Source organism: Haematobia irritans, chromosome 2 (genome assembly GCF_050003625.1).
Source record: "Haematobia irritans isolate KBUSLIRL chromosome 2, ASM5000362v1, whole genome shotgun sequence".
NCBI lineage: Eukaryota > Metazoa > Arthropoda > Insecta > Diptera > Muscidae > Haematobia > Haematobia irritans.
This window is the reverse complement of record NC_134398.1, coordinates 14,218,893-14,241,141: the sequence shown is the minus strand read 5'-3', so window position 1 is coordinate 14,241,141 and position 22,249 is coordinate 14,218,893. Positions and strand designations below refer to the sequence as shown.

At 27.5% G+C, this 22,249-nt stretch overlaps 1 protein-coding gene across 1 annotated transcript; it reads left to right on the top strand.

Annotated features, from left to right (window-relative positions):
- The first annotated feature begins 3,078 nt into the window (after positions 1-3,078).
- Positions 3,079-7,668, top strand: LOC142224455 (uncharacterized). Its single transcript, XM_075294226.1, has 2 exons — positions 3,079-4,839; positions 7,645-7,668. Exons 1-2 carry the CDS (start codon positions 3,079-3,081, stop codon positions 7,666-7,668), a joined length of 1,785 nt encoding a protein of 594 aa, XP_075150341.1.
- Positions 7,669-22,249: the final 14,581 nt, after the last annotated feature.

Here is a 22,249-nt window from a genome sequence, read left to right as displayed (position 1 = left end):
TTATTTCTATAGAAAATGTTGTCAAAATTTTATTGCTGCAGAAAATTTTGTCAACATTTTATTTCTATAAAAAATTTTGTCAAAATTTTATTTCTATGGAAAATTTTGTCAACTTTTTATTTCTATAGAAATTTTGTCAAAATTTTATTTCCACCGAAAATTTTGTTAAAATGTTATTTCTATAGAAAATTTTGTCAAAATTTTATTTCTATAGAAAATTTTGTCAAACATTTATTTCTACAGAAAATTTTATAAAAATTTTTTTCTAAAGAAAATGTAGTCAAAATTTTATTTCTATAAAAATTTTTGTCAAAATTGTAGTTCTATAGAACATTTTGCCAAAAGTTTATTTCTATAGAAAATTTTTTCAAAATTTTATTTCTTTAGAAAATTTTGTCAAAGTTTTATATCTATAGAAAATTTAGCTTTTTTAAAATTATATTCATATAGAAAATTGATGAAAATTTATTACTTTAGAAAATTTGATCAAAATTTTATTTCTAAAGAAAAATTTGTCAAAATTTTATTTCTATAGCAAAGTTAGTCAACATTTTATTTCTATAGAAAATTTTGTCAAACTTTTATTTCTATAGAAAATGTTATCAAAAATTTTATTTATGCAGAAAACTTTTTCAAAATTTTATTTCTATAGAAAATGTTATCAAAATTTTATTTCTATGGAAAATTTTGTCAAACTTTTATTTCTATAGAAAATTTTTGCAAAATTTTATTTCTAGAGAAAATGTTAGCAAATGTTTATTTCTATAGAAAATTGATCAAAATTTATTACTATAGAAAATTTGATCAACATTTTATTTCTAAAGAAAAATTTGTCAAAATTTTATTTCTACAGCAAATTTAGTCAAAATTTTATTTCTATAGAAAATTTTGTCAAACTTTTATTTCTATAGAAAATTTTATCAAAATTTTATTCCTTTAGAAAATTTTGTCAAAGTTTTATATCTATAGAAAATTTTGTCAATAGTTTACTTCTATAGAAAAATTTGTCAATATTTTATTTCTATAGAAAATTTTGTGAAAATTTTATTTCTATAGAAAATTTTTGCAAAATTTTATTTCTATAGAAAATTTTTGCAAAATTTTATTTCTAGAGAAAATGTTTGTAAAAAATTTATTTCTATAGAAAATTTTGTCAAGATTTTATTTATATAGAAAATTTTGTCAAAATTATATTTCTATAGAAAAGTTTGTCAGAATTTCTATAGAAAATTTTGTCAAAATGTTATTTCTATACACAATTTTGTCAAAATTGTATTTCCATATTTTTGAGTGTTGCTAATAATCAGAATAAAATTATATTTCTATAGAAAATTTTATTTTTATAGAAAATTTTGTCAAAATTTTATTTCCATTGAAATAGTTTTCAAAATTTTGTTAAAATTTTATTTTTACTGAAAATTTTGTCAAAACTTCATGCTTGTAGAAAATTTCTGCAAAATGTTATTTCTGCAGAAAATGTTGTAAAATTTTACTTCTTTAGAAAAGTTTGTCAAAAATTTATTTCTATAGAAAATTTTGTCAAAATTTTATTTCTAAGGAAAATTTGTCAACATTTTATTTTTATGGAAAATTTTGTCAAAATTTTATTTCTATAGAAAATTTTGTCAAAATGTTATTTCTGCAGAAAATGTTGTAAAATTTTATTTCTTTAGAAAAGTTTGTCAAAAATTTATTTCTATAGAAAATTTTGTCAAAATTTTATTTCTAAGGAAAATTTTGTCAACATTTTATTTCTATGGAAAATTTTGGCAAAATTTTTTTTCTATAGAAAATTTTGTCAAAATTTTATTTCCACAGAAAATTCTGTTAAAATTTTATTTCTAAGAAAATTTTGTCAAAATTTTATTTCTATAGAAAATTTTGTCAAAATTTTATTTCTATAGAAAATTTTGTCAAAATTATATTTTTATCGGAAACTTTGTCCAAATTTAATTTCTATAGAAGTAAGTTCCATAGAAAATTTTGCAAAAATTTTATTTCTATAGAAAATTTTATCAAAATTTTCTAACTCTTAGTTGAGGAGGAATATTTGCCAGTGTTGCCAGTATTTTTATGGCTCTCATACCCAAATTATGATGTTTTCGTCCCCAAAAATACCAAATTTAAACTTAGATTCCTCACAAAGATCCCCAATACAGTTCTTACAAGTTTTTTGAAAACAAAAAATAAAGCAAAAGGCTCTGCTGTAGAAAATCAGTAGTAATTTAAAAATTAAAATTTTGTAAAATCCAGCAAGGAAGATTAAGATTTCGAACGACAACACCAAGAGGCTGGAGATATAAATTCTGGAGATATAAAAATGGGGCTTCGGTCACCTTTTATTTATGAACGAAAATTTACTTCTAAATATTCAAGTAGTAAAATTGGGTGGTAGACACGTTACCAAAGTTGATAAACATTTTCAATAGAAATAAAATTTTGACAAGATTTTCTATAGAAATAAAATTTAGACAAGATTTTCTATAGGAATAAAATTTTGACAAAATTTTCTAAAAAAAAATTGGTAAAAGTTTCTATAGAAATAAAGTTTTCACAAAATTTTCTATAGACATAAAATTATTATAAAATTTTCTATAGAAATAAAATGTTGCCAAAATCGTCTATATAGAAATACAATTTTGATACAATTTTCTATAGAAATAAATTTTTGGCAAAATTTTCTATATAAAAAAAAAAAATTTGACAACATTTTCTATAGAAATAAAACTTCGACAAAATTTGCTATAGAAAAAAAAGTTGACAAATACTGGCAACACTGCCACCAACTGTGGCAAACCGTCCTGTATATACCAAAACGTACTAAATCATTCACGGGGATGATGAAAAGTATTGAAAAGGTACCACAGTACTGCATTTTCCAAAGTATCCTTCCTGGTGGGTTAATTTTTTTTTTTTTTTTTGAATGTACATAAAAAGGCTCTTAAGTCTGACATTTCATTAGAAAACCCATTAAAGTAATGATAAATGAATTAAAATCTATCAATAATTAGGAAAATGTAATTAAAAATTCCAACAAGGTTTGAGATAGTTCATAGAAATATTCTTCATTTAGTTACAATGAAATATTTACAAAAACCATTGTTAGTCTGTAGAATTTTAGCAGCGCTAATACCAACACTCACCTCGGTATACAATGGTTTGGAATATACTACAGATTCCTACAATCATGGATTACCAAAGCTATTGGCCGAAATATATAAGGAATCACCATTCAATACCGTATTTCTAATATTATCAAATGAAGAAGAAAATCATCATCACAATACCATGAACGAATTATACCAGATTACATTTCCCAAAATTATAATGGGCAAGGGGAGTGAGAATTTTATTTTCAAAGACATTTTCAACTCGGAAATTATTGCGGTTATCTTTATGCCTGCTAATTGGGATCCAGGATTATTCGATTATTTAGCCCAGACTTTGGATTATATGCGTCAGACAAGAATTTTGGTTATAACTCACCATAATGGAGAAAGCTATGACAACAAATTCCTAAGTCAATTATTGCAAGGATGTGAAAAAAATAAATTTACAAAAATTCTTTTGGTATTTATGGACTGCTTGCAAGGGATTATAATTTCCCGTTATAATCTCAGACCTTATCCTCAATATAATTGGAGTTTGGGAAGTTCGGAGAGTCCTTTATATACCCAAAATTGGAAGAATATGCAAAGGAGGCCAATTGTCATATATGTAGAACAAGTGGCGCCACGAACTTATCTATATTTAGATCAAGAGGGAGACTTACAACTGAGTGGACCTTGGAACAAATTGGTTCTATTATTTGCTGAACGCTTTAATGCCACCCTGAAATTGTATAAAATACCCGTATTGGATAAATCAACATTTTATACTCATATGGTAGATGTGGTAGAACAAAATCTAGTGGATATTCCCATTACCATTGATGAAGGTCATAGGGGTAGCTGGCGTATGAATACCGCTGCCATAGAAGTAACTAGAGTCGAGCTAATGGTTCCATGTCCTTTACCCTTTAGTACTGGAGAAATTTATATGACACTTTTGAATGGTAAATTTTTTGGATTTCTATTCCTATCCTCGTTAATCTTTTCCCTACTTCATTCTTTGATTGATTGGATTTTTGAAGACCTAAGGGGAATTTGGAATTTTATTTTGAACGACAAGGCCGTACCAAGCATCTTGGGGCAATCATTTATGCCCAGCAAATTACCAAATCGAAGCCTTAAAATTTTATACATTCTAATGTTCATCAATGGTTTGGTTATAGGTATCCAATTTGCAGTAAGGATAAAATCACTTCTAACCACCCCACCCTATCACAAACACATCGACAATTATGATGAACTCAATCATGTCGGTTTACCTATATTAGCGACCGAGACTGTTTATAGAGAACCTCCATATCCAGTGAAAAATATGATCATTACCAAAAACAATACCTTTTTCCAAACTGTGCGTCAAAATTTCAATACCTCTTACGGATATTTCATGACCTCGACTGTATGGCAGACATTCAAACGACAGCAACAGAGTTTAACCTATAAGATTTTTTGTGTCTATGACAACCTGACCATAGCTTCACCACATTTATTTAGTCTCCGCTTACAAAAGGATTCCGAATATAAAGAGCCTTTTGATTATCTTATCCATCGAATGCATGATTTGGGTTTAATGGAAGCTTGGCATACCTACACCTTCTCCGATATGTTAAAAATGAAAGAAATATCTTTGCTAAGACCTAAACAGAATGAAGGAGGACCTAAGGCTTTATTTATGGAAGATCTCTATTGGCTTTGGTTAATAATCATAGGAGGTTTAGTTTTAAGCGCTTTGGTATTTCTTTTGGAATTGATTACGGGACATTATCGAAAAAAAATTAATTTCAAATTAATTAATTAAATATATGTATGTATGTTTAGTTTTTTTAATAAATAATTAAACAAATAATATTTCAATGGAAACCTCTATTAATCTGGTGAATTTGTGATGTCCATGCAAACACCCAGAGAGGAAACTTTTTTGTCACGCTCATATTCGAAGAGCAAAATAATTTGCCTATAGAATGAAGTTTGAGTAGCTGTTGTTTGGTTTGTTGTGTGTGTTTGACTTTTGTTATGCTTGCATGGTGAAGTAAGTTTGAGAATCATTGGGTGTGTATTGATTGCGATCAAGAGAGAGGAGTAATAGCAATAATAGGATGGTACTTTGAATATTTTATAGGTAGGGTGGTTTGGGGCAAAGGATGATTTAGGTGTTAAAATTATCAGTTAGTCGGATATTTTTGCTAAAGCCGTTCAAAATATTAAATATAATCACTAAAAGAAGAGTTTTCTTTTGAGGCAAGGAATTTTTCTATAACAAAGGATAAATTCGGTTGTCTAAAATGTCATTCCTAAGGAAAGTATTTTTTCAGTGTGTGTACATCAGGAATGGAAACTGCAATTTTTAAGAAAGTACAAGAGGTATTTTTTCAGCGAAAAAGTACATTTCACTAAATTTCATCAAAAATTCCATTGGAATATTATAATCAAGAGTTTCTTTAGACTGAATTAAAAAAAAAACATTTTTTGCTTGTCCAAATTTTGATAAAATAATAAAAAATTTAAGAAAAAATTCTACAGAAAAAATTTTTGACGACATTTTCTATAGAAATAAAATTTTGACAAGATTTTCTACAGAAATAAAATTTTCTATAGAAATAAAATTTTGAAAAAATTTTCTACAGAAATAAAATTTTTACAAGATTTTCTATAGAAATAAAATTTTGACAAAATTTTCTACAGAAATAGAATTTTAACAAAATTTTCTATAGAAATAAAATTTTGACAAAATTTTCTATAGAAATAAAATGTTGACAAATTTTTCTATAGAAAAAAAAGTTTGAAAAAATTTCCTATCGAAGTAAAATTTTGGGAAAATTTTTAACTTTTAACGGCCATTTTCATGTAGCTCCGTTAAACTTTAACTGCTAGTTAACAGAAAGTAAATTGCAAATATCGTCTCTCCGTTTAACTTTAACTGAAAAATTTTCGTAAGTTAATTTCCTAACTGACATATGGCAAGATGACAAAATGACAGCTTCGTCCATAATACGGCTTAAAAATTGGTTAGTTAATGGAACACTACACGGTTGAAAAAGACTGATTTTCATATGTTTGGCTATAAACATTATATGTTTGGAACACAAATTTTTAAACACAATATTTGTGAGTGCAAGCATATAATGTTCATAAACTAGCATAACATGTTTGGGACATATATGTTAATATGTTAGAACATATTATGTTTGGGACATAAAATGTTTGTAAATATAATATGCTTGGATGCAAACATATATTAATTTAGAAATAGCCTATAAACATATATGTGTTTAGTAGCTTGGAGCGCTATTTAACAGGGAGCGATATTGAATTAAGTTGGTGGTTGTTGCTTCTTATTACAAAATTAACATTTTATTTTTCCTTGGGCAATTGATCAGCTACTTCTTTGATCCTTACAAACTGTGTGGTCCGCTGTTCGAATCCCCGTCCGGCAAAAGGTAAAATTAAAAAAAAATCATAAAATTGAATAATTTCTTCTACAATGTTTGTATTACAGAAAAAGGTGCTAAGAACTAAAAAATCTCGTGGAAGTGAGAAAGATGTGGGGGAATATACAATTGGGCAGAAACAAAATTTTGAGCATTCAGGTCGAAAACCTATGTTGTTAGCACCTATATTACCTGTTTATTTTCATAATTCATTATGATTGTAAATATATAAATAAATAAATAAAATTTTGAGCACAATATTGTTTGGGAGAATTTTTTTAAGCATATAATATTTTTGGTTGCAAAATGCTTCCAAACATATTATATGGTCACATAATAACATATTGTTTTTTGGAAGACAACATTATTGAATTTGGATGCAAAAATACAAAATGTTTGGAACTTAGACTACCCAAACATATATTGTTTAGACCAATATGCTTTCAAACATATTATATATTGGTAGAGATCAAACATATAAATGTTTGGGCAATACCCAAAAATGTATATGCTTGAAGCAAAATATGTTTGGGAGTATATGTTACCGAAGCGATTTTTTGTGAGGGTGTAACGGAGCTTTACTAAAAATGGGGGTAAATGATATTAATTTATTTAGGGAAAATGGCCCGCTGGTACGCTTTCAGTAAGTTGGTGAAGTAAGTTTGAGAATAATTGGGTGAGTATTGATTGTGAGCAAGAGAGAGGAGCAATAACAATAATAGGATGGTATTTTGAATATTTTATAAATAGGGTGGTTAGGGCAAAGGATGATTTAAAGTACCTCTGTAAAATAAATATATGTTCAAAAATTGTTTCATTTCTCTTTTGGACGAAAATAACGGTACTTAAAATTTTTCGTTTTAACGATGTTTATCACCCTCTAAGCTATGATTATCATTAGCGATTTCATCGCTAAACACCAATTCGATGTACCGTTATATGAAATTTATAGTTAGAAGTTCAATTGCAAATAGTTATATAGTTACATGGGCATTGTACATCATTTACATTTTTTTCGATGAAGAGTGCACAGGCTAATTACAGTTTCGTTGTTAATAATAAATATAGATTCTGGGTGAGTTACATTTATGTTCTTTTTATGTATTTAGAATAAATTTAGTGCAAATTTGTAATCTTTAGTGAAAAATGCTTCGAGGAAGTGAACTTACAGAGGAAGAACGCGGAAAAATTATCGGAATGGACCTAGCTGGTAAAAAAATTGGAGAAATTGCATCGGTGACAAATCGACACCACAATACATTAGCACTTTTTTAAAAAATCCCACAAACCATGGCTGTGCTAAACGCAGTGGGCACATTGCAACCGTTGACCAAAGGACAAAGCGACATATTCGCCAACTTGCTGCCAACGAAAATATGAGCTGCAGAGAAATAAAAGTAGAATTGGGTCTGAATGTGACTAGACAACAAATTCAGCAAATTATCAAGCACGATATAGGAGTAAAATACGAAAATAAAATTCCTAAACCACGAATAACACAACACCATAAAAATGCTCGTATTTCTTTTGCTGAAAAATACAAGTTTTGGGACGGTTATATTTAGCGGCGAAAAGAAATTCAATTTGGATGGTCTTGATGGCCATCACAAATATTGGCTAGATTCTCGGTACCCTCGTCAAACTTGCTATAAACGCGGGGGTGGATCTCTTATGGTATGGGCAGCTTTTGGAGCACGAGGAAAATCTAAAATGTATTTTGTCCCCAGTAAAATGAACGCAGAGATATATGTCGATTTATTGGAGAACCATTTAATAGATTTTGCAGAGGAGTTATATGGTGAAGTTTGGACTTTCCAACAAGATAATGCTCCCATCCATGTTACACGCCCCACAAAAAACTTTTTTAAGTTTTTTAACTTTTTTAAGTTAAGGCAGAATGGGAAAAAATCGATATGGCAACTCTGAAAAACTTGGTATGTGCTATGCCTCACCGATTACAGCAAGTTCTAATAAACAAGGGCAATACTATATCGTATTAGTTAATCACACTATCTTAATTTTATTTTGACATATATTTAAAATATTATTTTGCACATATAAATATTTTCTATGACTAAAAATTTAAGTATGTATTTTCTGTCAAAGCAAACGTTAAGTAAAGATTTCGTTTACGAGTATGTATTTTAGTAACGTCCAAAAGTGTAAATAAAATAAGAAAAAAATATTTTCAATAAAAGTTCTTTATAAGACTAGAATTTAAATTTACACGTTGCAAATATAATTTTTTTACGGGGGTAGGTACTATGTTCGGTTTTCGAGTTCTATTTCAGCGATTACTTTTCCAGAAATAATCAAAGTTGTAAATGAAAACAAACATATTCCTGTAAAGTCTTGCCGAAATCTGCACTGTTTTAATAAAGTAATCGCGAAAATGTCAACGCGAGAAGCGAAAATAGTACTGACCTTTAGGTGTTAAAATTAGCAGTTAGCCGGATATTTTCGCTAAAGCTGCTCAAATTTCATTTATTTAGTATTAGAATAGTAATATTAGCTACTATTTGAATAATTTTTATATTAAAATTGTATTAGTTTGCATTATTTTTAGTACTGTTTTTGCACAGCTGATGTCTGCTGTTAATTTCCCATTTCTTGTTTTTAGAGTTTTTATCTTCACCAATACAAAAATATGCTGTTGTTATTTGTGCCCATATATGGTTTAAAAGCATTAAGATATTAAATTGAATAAATAAATGTTATTTGTCCAAAAGTTGTTAGACATATAAGTTTTACAATCTTACATCTATAAAATTAATGGATGTATTTTTTTTATTACATATATGGCTTTTAGTTAAAACAAAAACCATTGCAGTCTTCAGTTGACATTTCAACTATGAAGTTATACACAATCAATATTCTCTTACTATTTATAATTTATTGGAAGTTTTCTTCAGGTCAAATTGCTATTCCTGAACCTCTGGAAATCAATTATAATGTGAGTGAATTGCAATTTCTGCGTAATGATATGGATTATTTCATTATTGAAGCATCGGCCTTACCAGTATCAAAACGACCACATGGTTTCTATTGTGTTCCGAAATTTTTGAGAAGCGAAAATAATTTCAACTATCCTGGCTGTTTAAGACATTATTTAAGAAAAGTCCACACAGAGGATTAGTTTTAGACTAAATTATTATATACATATGAGTATAAGTGTTGTGTAAGTCCAACAAAGAATAAATTAATTATAAGAGAAAACAAACATATGATTTATTTTAAATAATATTTTGTAATTTGTAACTTATAAAAGGAACTTTGCAAATACGTTATGGTAAGCTGACATGACTATTAGCCTACCAGACACTCAAAGCTCAAGAACATTGAGGAATAAGTACATTGATAAATAAAGATCCTAGACAAAATGGCATTAAACTAGTTTTTCCTTATTTAATATAAACAAGTATATACGGCCGTAAGTTCGGCCAGGACGAATCTTATGTACCCTCCACACTGAAAAAAATATTGTCGTGAGGTCAAAGATTTCATGTCTTTAAAATACGAATGCAAATTTTGCTTAGTATAGAAGACGCATTTCTCTAGTATAAAGTTTTTTTCCTTGCCCAAAAGTCGATAAACTTTTCAATGAAGTCGTATTGTCCTTATAATTAAGTGATTTGACTTAAAAATGGGTATCATAACATGAAAGAAAAAATTTTTGGGCTAAGGTCAACTTGACTTTAATAATTTAGAAAAATTCTTTAAATTTAATGAAATTGTCTTTAAATTTGTTGTCTTTTTGCATCTTGACTACAAAGCAAAAAATCGTTCAAATATAGGACATGTTTTTCAACACTTTATTTTAAAGACGTTTTGTACTTGAAACACAGCATAATTTCTACTAGAAGTCGAGTCTTAATTTGGAAAATAAAGTCGTCGTTAACTTGTTTTTAAAGGACTTTGATAGCATATGAAGAAAAAAAGCTAAAAAAGCGAAAAATTAAAATTTGCTTCCTAGAAGCAAGTACACAAAACCCGATTTTAAAAGAGAATTGTGTCTTACTTGTATTCTCCGCTTCTTTGGCTCGGAATCAATACCAAATTGTTTAAAGTAAAGACAAAATCTTTGGAACCGGGTATGCTTTTTTTTCAGTGCAGATGAATTTTGGTCTTCCAAGAGGCTCCGGAGGTCAAATCTGGTGATCGGTTTATATGGGGACTATATATAATTATGGACCGATGTGGACCAATTTTTGCATGGTCATTAGATACCATATACTAACACCATGTACAAAATTTCAGCCGGATCGAATGAAATTTGCTTCTCTTAGAGGCTCCGCAAGCCAAATTGTGGGATCGGTTTATATGGGGGCTATGTATAATTATAGACCGATATGGACCAATTTTTGCACAGTTGTTAGAGACCATATACTTACATCACGTACCAAATTTCAGCCGGATCGGATGAAATTTGTTTCTCTTAGAGGCTCCGCAAGCCAAATCGGGGCATCGGTTTATATGGGGGCTATATATAATTACGGACCGATGTGGACCAATTTTTGCATAGTTGTTAGAGATCATATGCTGATGAAATTTGCTTGTCTTAGAGGCTCCGCAAGCCAAATCTGGGGATCGGTTTATATGGGGGCAATATATAATTACGGACCGATGTGGACCAATTTTTGCATGATTGTTAAAGACCATATACTAACATCATGTACCAAATTTCGCCGGATCGGATGAAATTTGCCTCTCTTAGAGGCTCCGCAAGCCAATGTGAGTGTCGGTTTATATGGGGGCTATACGTAAAAGTGGTCCGATATGGCCCATTTGCAATACCATCTGACCTACATCAATAAAAACTACTTATGTCAAGTTTCAAGTCGATAGCTTGTTTCGTTCGGAAGTTAGCATGATTTCAACAGACGGCCGGACGGACATGCTTGGAGGACATGGTGGAGCGTATAAAAAGGCGTAACTTACAGTGCAAACCTTTTACAGGAGAAGCAAAAAACTTCCTTGCAGTTCCTTGCGCTTGCAGCTACGGCTTTTATAATTTTGATAATAAAATTGTCGTTTTTAGTCGTATGACTTTAAAACTTAGCAGGTACGTGTATTTTGATGCGATGCATAGTAATCAATCAAAAAGTCGGTTTTGAATATTTTGTAACTTACGCCTTTTTTGATTTCATATGACGAAATATTCTTATGATGCTCAAAAGAGTGTTTTTCTTGTTTAACGGTAGATATTATTGGTGAAAAGAATTTAGGGAAAGACAAAAGCACGAAATAATTGTGATCTTATTTCATCGCGACCAAACAATTACACTGTTAAATAATCAGTATTTTTCTTTTGTATAATGGGTCTATCTATTATCATTTCAAATTAGTTACTATATTTTAATATATATCTCTCTTTTGAAACAGCAACATATCCACATATATGAAATCCCTATACCAGTACCTACTTATATGTATATGTTCCCTGCCAACATTTTTTGAATTTGGGGGCGCTTCTGAGAATCCCCAGTACGTCGAAAACAATCATATACGATATCAAAAACTCGTCGGAAAAGCGCCGTCACTATTGAGAAGTTGTACCACGCCAAGTTACTACAAAAAGGTTTCGCATGAGTGCAATTATTAGGTGCCTTTATAGATCAATTTAGAACGACGCCAATAAGAGACCCTCCAAACAATCAGAAAAAGCACATTTTAAGATAGTGGTAAAAGAATCATTGTGGTCGAGTAAAACACGTTTGTTTAGATATTTAATAATTTGATTAATTATTTACAAATTCTTAAAAATATAACATTTATACCACTATCACATCACATTTAACATAATTTTTTGCATTAATGATGAGGTAGAGTTACAAGTAGCGAGTTATGTACATGTTGCAGCGTCTATCAGCCAGTGTTTTTATTCGATGGAGGCAGCGTGTCTGTAAAATATTTGAAAAACAATCACTTTATTCCATTTGGAAAATCAAAAATTGTTCACCAATATACCTTTCACAATTTTAAGCGTAAAATCTATGTTTTCAGAACTTTATTTTCGTTTTTATTTAAATAAAATATAACAAGCTGGTTGCGCCTGGCGTTTCACAAAAAATAAAATGGCTTTTGTAAAAGTAGTGATGGCAAAATACATGTATGAAGTACATTTTGTACTTTATGATATGCTGCCCCCCATCACAGTAGGATGGTTGTAGTGACATTTACGAGTCTGTGGTAGCGATGAAGATGAAATGGAACTTTGAAATGCTGGCAGGGTTGATGCCAATATACAAAACAATTTATTAACACTTTATCGAAGGAATTTATATGAGAAAAGTAGGTTTACAATTTACTTAAACTTTTTCTATATGAGGATTATTATTTCGAACTGATTTAGTAAAATTATCCGGCTATCTGACCATTATTATATCTAAATCATCCAATCTCCCTCCCACTCTATCCATAAAATATTTAAGCCACTCTCTTGCTCACAATCAATGCTTTCCCAATGATTCTCTCCCCATGCCAGTATAACAAACATCCAAACAACAGCTACTCAACTAACACAACTACGTCAATAATTGTAGCAAAATGTAAATTTCTCCACTAAAACATAATCAATATAAAGACTGAATGAGATTCGCCATATCTTATTTCATCTTATTGGACCAATTATTCACAATAAAAGAGCTATTGTGAATGGAAGAAACGTTATTGCATACTCGTAATTGTTGGTTGTGTATATGAATTGTAACAATGGTTTATCCCGCCAACCTATAAATTAAAATTACATGATATGTGTTTAATTGACCAATCATTATATGGTTTAAAAGCCTCCAAAAGCGATTATTTATGGATTTATTTGAAAAGAAAGATATTCGAAATGTAATTCAACCTGGAAAATCACAAAAAAAATATAAAAGGAAATTAAACACCATAGATTTACAACATAGAATGTTCTCTTTATTTTATATCTCTCCTTTCATGTTTCATAATTCTTCTACCAAAACAAAAAAGTGTTACACAAATATGATTGTATTATGTTTTTTACAATAGTTTTTGTTTTTCTTATAGTTTCAATATAGTATTTATTTCTATATAAAATAGCAAAAAATTGCTCCCAAAATATATATAGAGTTTATTTTATTTTATTTTAGTTATCTTTTGCGATAGGAAAAAACGTTTCAAATCGATCTACTTAGATATCTAGCCATGGTAATAGTAATAGTTGGTTGTCTTTATATTACATGTTTAAAAAAGAAAGATTTTTTTTGTATATATTTTTTTTTTCAAAAAGAGATATTCGATATTTTTGCTACGATATTAATTGTATCAGTCGAATTTTTAATTTTAATTGATGTTTTGTTTCTTTTTTTGTATTATATATACCATATGTTATATCATTTACATTTACAAAAAATACATAGGAATATTTTTTATGAAAAAAAAATAAATAGTAAAAACACAAAAAAACAAAATTGCCGTATAATAGGCCTAGTGAATACACCAAAAAAAGTAGAATGTTTTATAGAAATAATGAACTATCTCGTGCGAAAATTGAACTAAATTGTACTCCACATTTTGAGATTTCCACAAAGCGTTAATAAAACCAGGAAAATTTAATGCCCTGTTGTACTTTTTAGCTATTGTTCACGAAATTACATCCTCTCATAGAAGAAAAAAATAACTAAAATTAAATAAGAAAATCATTGGCGCCATTTTAACCATACGCAATCAGATATATAATTTCCGAGAAATTAACATGATTGCGATAAACATGTTACATGTTCCCAGTCCATTCAGTAGTTCATTCTTACTAGTTTTGGGAATCCTACGAACATTTTCTTTTGCTTTAGTTCATATTGAACTTACACACAAAAATTTTTTTTTCTAATTCAATCACCAAATTAATTGATCCAATTAATTTTTTAATTGAAATGTCTTCAATCACGAAAATGATAGTATCAATCACAGTTTTCATTGGGCATAGAAAAAATTCTTGATTACAAAATTAATTGATTTTTTCAGCAAATTTCAATTAATTTTTTAATTGATTCAATTAAAAATTTAATTGATGTTGATTGCAAAACTCAATTAATTTATTAATTAAAAAAGGTAACTATTTTTAATTACTTTCTGAATTGGCTTAGAGTTTTTATTTGGATTAACAAATGATTGTTTGAAATACATTTGTAATTAAAAATTAATCATCACTTTTTTTTAACTGAATTAGTCTTCCGAATTTGATTAAAAAGTTAATTGTATCAATATTTTTTAATTAAAAATCCAAAAATTTTCAATCATTGACTTAATTAACTTAATGTTTCTATCATGATTAAAAAGTTAATTGTATCAATTAATTTATTAATTGAAAAAATTTTCTACTTCAATTAACTTTTTAATTGGAAATATTTCGGTGATATTCTTTTCTGTGTATGTGCACCGTCTTTGAACTTTAGTTCATGAAATGTTTGAGACATACTTAAAAAAGTTAAATTTCAATGGGCTAATATAGCAAACTTCTCACGAACATGTTCCACTCTTCAGACCGTCCAAATTTAAATAAATTAATCAAATTTAAGAGTATTATATGTATTATTAAAGAAAATGATCAGTAAATAAGGGACTATGTCAGAATATTATGCTCATATATGTTATGATAATAATCTACACTGAAAAAAATATTGACCTAATATGGAAGATTATGCACCTTAAATTTTAGGACTCGAAATTTACGCAATGCTAAGGACAAAATTCTTTAAAATAATGACATTTTAATTAAAAGAAAGTTTAAAATCCTTGCTTCAAAATTTTTTTTTTCATTAAATTTAGAACACAAATCTTGAAATTTTGCGTCCCTCTGTTGAAGTTTTAGATCTTTGAATTAAGGCAAATGTTCCTTAAAATAAAGAAAAACATTTTTAATTTAAAGAAATCGTCTTTAACTCAAATGACATATTGAATTTTTAAATTTAAGATAAAAATGCTTCAAATATAGGCCAAGACTTATTTTAAGGATTTGCATCCTTGGTTTAAAGGTTTTTTAGCATTAAGAAAACAGTTTTTACTTTGAAGTACTTGCCATAATTTGGATTTTGAAACTGGAATTTGTTTGTACATGAATACCTTTATTAATATATCGCAAACAGAGAATAAAAATTCGATGAATGTGACCTGAATCCAATTTTAATTTTATCGATCCTAGATTTAAAGCCGGGGAGGTCTCAAAAAAATGTCTTTATTTTAAAAGAGGCGCATATTTGGCTCGGAATCAATACCAAAATCCTTAAAGGAAGGACAAAATCTTTGGATCTAAGTAAACTTTTTTTGAGTGTACTGACTGTTTATCGAAGGAATTTATATGGTAATAATAGATTTAATGGTTACGTTAACTTTTATGAACATGGGGATTAATCTATAGAAACGAACAAATGGTCCAATAGCAAATCACATCTATCTCAACTCAGAATGAAGTTTCGATTCTTCATATCACAAACAGTGAAAGAATATATAATCACCTCCTACAGCAAAATGCTATTTTTGGATGGCGAGAAAATTTTTGCCACAACAATTTTATTTTCTCGTCAAATATAAAATTCTTGTCTAAATCAGAAATTATAATGTCCAAAAAAAATTACATAGTAGCGACAAATATGTTACATTTTCACCGTCCAAAAACATAACATTTTGTTCTATTCCTTTTCTGCACCCAGAGAAGGAATATGATCACCTCAAACATATTTCAATAGCAAAATGTTATTTTTGGACTTGGAACATGTAACATGTTTGTCGCAATCATGTTAATTTCGCGGAAATTATATATCTGATTTCGGCAACCATGTATATGTTTGGCAAGAAAACAACATTTTTGCCGCAAACATATTCCTTAAATATCATTTTGCTCTTGAATCACGTTTGGGGTGAATATGATCACCCCAAACGTGATTCTTCTTTCCTCAAATTAAAGCCATTAACAGAATCTCCAGTTATATCGCAATATGAACCTATATCGAGCAACGAACAAACAACTACGCATTGATCAATCGCAGGGAGCCACCGTGGTGCAATGGTTAGCATGCCCGCCTTGCATTCACAAGGTCGTGGGTTCGATTCCTGCTTCGACCGAACACCAAAAAGTTTTTCAGCGATGGATTATCCCACCTCAGTAATACTGGTGACATTTCTGAGGGTTTCAAAACTTCTCTAAATGGTTTCACTGCAATGTTGAACGCCGTTCGGACTCGTTGAGCTTAACATGGAATCGGGCAGCACTCAGTGATATGAGAGAAGTTCACCAATGTGGTATCACAATGGACTGAATAGTCTAAGTGAGCCTGATACATCGGGCTGCCGCCTAACCTAACATAACCTATTGATCAATCGCAAAAATTTTTCTGAATCCTTTGATGATAGACTGGATCTCAATAGTGATCGTTCATGCTACTTCATACATATCATATGTATACCAAATAGACAGGACGACAAATATATGGACGAACTGGTAGTTATCTATTAGACCTAGATTGGCTCAAGCAGAGAATGAAAACGCCGAGGCACATGCCCTATTTTAGTCGCTGTCGATGATGTTTGGGCAGGCCACACTTCCGCCGATTACGCCGACACATATCGACTGAAATGTAGCCGCAAAACAATCAATATACATTTCTTAAAAGCTGCAAAAAGCTTCCAATTCGAAAATTTGAAAAGGAAATGCCCTATGCAATGTCTCCAAACGATATTCTAAGCGATCTCGGAGTCTTTGTAGTCGATCATAGGGCATGGGCATCAGCCAAAATAGATAATCTGAAAAACGTCGAGAATATGAATATGGTATCTCCAATCCTTTTCGGTGCCAATTTTCTATAGCTAAAGTTAGTGACTTAGGTTATTTTAGGTATAGTGGTAGACCTTTATTTCAGACTTACTTAGACCATGCAGTCCATTATGATACCACAGTGGTGAACTTCTCTCATATGGATATCTCATGGAAATCTCTCTTACCTGTGCACTTTGTATATGGTTCCTGCCAAACTAGACAATGACCAATTTCTGTTTAACTTTTATTCGAGTTACATTAGCTCTAAACATTCAAAATATATTCTTTATATGGAAATTTACTACAAATTACCAAACAATTCGAACTAAAACTAACATTTTTACTCATCCTATATTGCGAAAACAATGTAAACAAAAAGTACAAAAATTGGTTTTCGATAGCAATTTGACAATCGAACAAGTTTTCGATCAGTAAAAGTTAATATTGACTCCTTTGGATCGAAAAATGTAAATTTCGGTAAAAAAATTCGATATCGAATGCTGTGACCCCTTAGAGGAGATCTGCTGCTGAATAATTTTTTGGTGTTCTGTCGAAACTGGAATTGAACCCAAGACTCTTTGTATGCAAAGCGAATATGTCACCAACTGCACCAAGGTGGTTCCTGGCGTTAGTTACTTTAACTGGAGAAGTTATTGAAGTGTCGAACACCATTCATCTCTGTCATTGCAATTAAATTCGTTAAATTATTGTGCCTTAAGGTATGCTACAAAATATGTATTCTAATATTATTTATGGTTTGGAATTTCTGATGCCTCTTAACCCTTTCATTACCGAAGTAAACCTAATCATAAAAACTTTAATCTTTCTTCGTTTTTTACTTGTATTAGCAGCATATAGAAAAAAATTGTAATTTTGAGGTCTTACGTACGTCAATTAGTTCAAGAGCTATATGAGTTTGTTCTGCAGACTTCATTCTTGAATTGTGACCAAATGGTCTTACGAAAATGAGTGATATTTAACCTACACTATCTATCGAAGTGTGAGAAAAAAATACAAAAAAGATTCCGAAAAATATCAGGTATAGTTTCTGTATGAATGTCCATTTACTAGAGGCGGACAGTTGAGAAATTGTCTCAAAATTTCTTATATTGTTAAGTAAGTTTATAAAAAAAGGATTTTAGTGCTCATCAATATGGAAAATATATATAGATCAATTAGCTTAAAGCCTACATTTTGAATATAAATCGAATCTAAGCAAGGAAATAGAATTTGATGTCGGTCGTATTGAAAGCACTGTTGTCACTCAACTTATTTTCCAAAATTTTATTTCTATAGAAAATTTTGTCAAAATTTTATTTCTATAGAAAATTTTGTCAAAATTTTATTTCTATAGAAAATTTTGTCAAAATTTTATTTCTATAGAAAATTTTGTCAAAATTTTATTTCTATAGAAAATTTTGTCAAAATCTTATTTCTATAGAAGATTTTTTTCAAAAATGTATTCCTATAGAAATGTTGTCAAAGTTTTATTTCTATATAAAATTTTGAAAAATTTTATTTCTAAAAAAAATTTTTGTCAAAATTTTATGTCTATAGATAATTTTGTTTTCATAGAAAATTTTGTCAATATTTTATTTCTATAGAAAATTTTTTCAAAATCTTATTTCTATAGAAGATTTTTTTCAAAAATGTATTCCTATAGAAATGTTGTCAAAGTTTTATTTCTATATAAAATTTTGAAAAATTTTATTTCTATAGAAAATTTTTGTCAAAATTTTATGTCTATAGATAATTTTGTTTTCATAGAAAATTTTGTCAATATTTTATTTCTATAGAAAATTTTTTCAAAATTTTATTTCTATAGAAAATTTTGTCAATATTTTATTTCTATAGAGAATTTTGTCAAAATTTTATTTCTATGGAGAATTTTGTCAAAATTTTATTTCTATAGAAAATTTTGTCAACATTTTATTTCTGTAGAATTTTTTTCAAAATTTTATTTCTATAGAAAATTTTGTCAAATTTTTATTTCTATAGAAATTTATTCAAAATTTTATTTCTATAGAAAATTTTGTAAAAATTGTATTTCTATAGCAAATGTTTTTAAAGTCTTATTTCTATAGGAAATCTTGTCAAATTTTTATTTCTATAGAAAATTTTTGTCAAAATTTTATTTCTATAGTAATTATTTTATTTCTATCAAAAATTTTGTCAAAATTTTATTTCTACAGAAAATTTTGTCAAAATTTTATTTCTATAGAAAATTTTGTCAAAATTATATTTCTATAAAAAAACTTGTCCAAATTTTATTTCTATAGAAAATTTAGTCAACATTTTATTTCTATAGAAAATTTTGTCAAAATATTATTTCTATAGAATATTTTGTCAAAATGCTATTTCTATAGAAAATTTTATCAAAATTATATTTCTACAAAAAAAATGTCTATATTTTATTTCTAAAGAAAATTTAGTCAACATTTTATTTCTATAGAAGATTTTGTCAATATTTTTTTTCTATAGAAAATGTTGTCAACATTTTATTTCTTTAAAAAAAGTTGTCAAAATTTTATTTCTATAGAAAATTTTGTCCAAATTTTATTTCTATTGAGAATTTTGTAAAAATTTTATTTCTATAGAAAATTTTGTCAACATTTTATTTCTGTAGACATTTTTTTCAAAATTTTATTTCTATATAAAATTTTGTCAAAATTTTATTTCTATAGAAAATTTTGTCAAATTTTTATTTCTATAGAAAATTTTGTCAAAATTTTATTTCGATAGAAAATTTTGTCAAAATCTTATTTCTATAGGAGATTTTGTCAAAATTTTATTTCTATAGAAAATTTTGTAAAAATTTTATTTCTAAAGAAAATTTTGTCAAAATTTTATTTCTATAGAAGATTTTTTCAAAAATGTATTCCTATAGAAATGTTGTCAAATTTCATTTCAATAGAAAATTTTGTTAAAATTTTATTTCTATAGAAAATTTTTGTCAAAATATTATTTCTACAGGAAATTTTTTCAAAATTTTATTTCTATAGAAAATATTATCAAAATTTTATTTCTATAGAAAATTTTATCAAAATTTTATTTCTATAGAAAATTTTTGTCAAAATTTTCTTTCTATCTAAAAATTTGTCAATATTTTATTTCTATAGAATATTTTGTCAAAATTTTATTTCTATAGACAATTTAGTCAACATTTTATTTCTATAGAGAATTTTGTCAACATTTTATTTCTATAGAAAATTTTGTCAACATTTTATTTCTATAGAAAATTTTGTCAACATTTTATTTCTATAGAATATTCTGTCAAAATGCTATTTCTATAGAAAATTTTATCAAAATTATATTTCTACAAAAAAAATTGTTTAAATTTTATTTCTAAAGAAAATTTAGTCAACATTTTATTTCTATAGAAGTTTTGTCAACATTTTTTTTTCTATAGAAAATTTTGTCAAAATTTTATTTCTATAGAAAATTTTGTTAAAATTTTATTTCTCTAGAAAATTTTGTTAAACTTTTAGTTCTATAGAGAATTTTGTCAAAATTTGTTTTCTATAGAAATTTTGTCAAAATTTGTTTTCTATAGAAATTTTGTCAAAATTTTATTTCTATAGAAAATGTTGTCCAAATTTTATGTCTATAGAGAGTTTTGTCAAAATTTTATTTCTATAGAAAATGTTATCAAAATTTTACTTCTATAGAAACTTTTGTCAAATTTTTTTTCTATAGAAAATTTTGTAAACATTTTATTTCTATAGAAAATTTTGTTAAAGTATTATTTCTATAGAAAATTTTGTCAAAATTTTATTTCTATAGAAAATTTTGTCAAAATTTTATTTCTATAGAAAATTTTTGTCAAAATTTTATTTCTATAGAAAATAAAGTCAAAATTTTATATCTATAGAAAATTTAGTCAAAATTTTTTTTCTATAGAAAATTTTGTCAAAATTTTATTTCTGTAGAAAATTTTGTCAAAACTTTATTTCTATAGAAAATTTATTAAAAAATATATATTTCTATATAAAATTTTGTCAAAATTTTATTTCTATAGAAAATTTTGTCAAAATTTTATTTCTACATAAAATTTTGTCAAAATTTTATTTCCATAGAATATTTTATCAAAATTTTATTTCTACATAAAATTTTGTCAAAATTTTATTTCCATAGAATATTTTATCAAAATTTTATTTATCGAAATGTTATTGCTATAGAACATTTTGTCAAAATTTTATTGCTATAGAAAATTTTGTCAAAACTTTATTGCTATAGAAACTTTTCTCTTTGAAAATGTTCTGGAGGTGGTTTTGAATAGGGGTTTGTATTTTTCACATTTTATTTCAAAACTCAAATGAAATAAAAACGTTTTTCTGCCTTGCAGACATATTTGCGAAAATAGTTACAAAATAAAAACTGTAATAGGTTTATTTTTTTTTTAATTAACTTATGTTTGATTTTATTATTATAGTAAACATTTTCATATAGAGTTAGATATAAGAAGAAATATACCCATAAGGAAAAATTCCAAAAAAAAAAATCATCGCAAGTCAATTCTTCTTTTACCACTCTAGTTTATGGGTTTATTTTACTAAAAAAATATATATAAAAAAATAAAAAAAAGAATACTATTTATAAACTAACCATTGAATACAATTCTCATTACTTATTACAAAATATTTATTATTTACTATTGGTTTTTCTTGATTTTTTTTTAAAGAGAGTTTTCGTTATTTAGAAAAAAAATCAAGTCTTCTTCAAGTGTTTTATTTTTAGTTTATAAAAATGATATTGATTTTCAATATTGCCAGTTTATTGTACATACAGAAAAACTATTTTGATTGTTTGTGGAGAAAATTAGTTGGCAAATGTCTGTCTTAGATTTCGTCTCTTCTTTATTGCATTTACTGGTAATTTCTTCTTTCCTTAATTTTTGGAAGTTAAATATTTTTTACTTTCATATAAAAAAACTAAATACCATG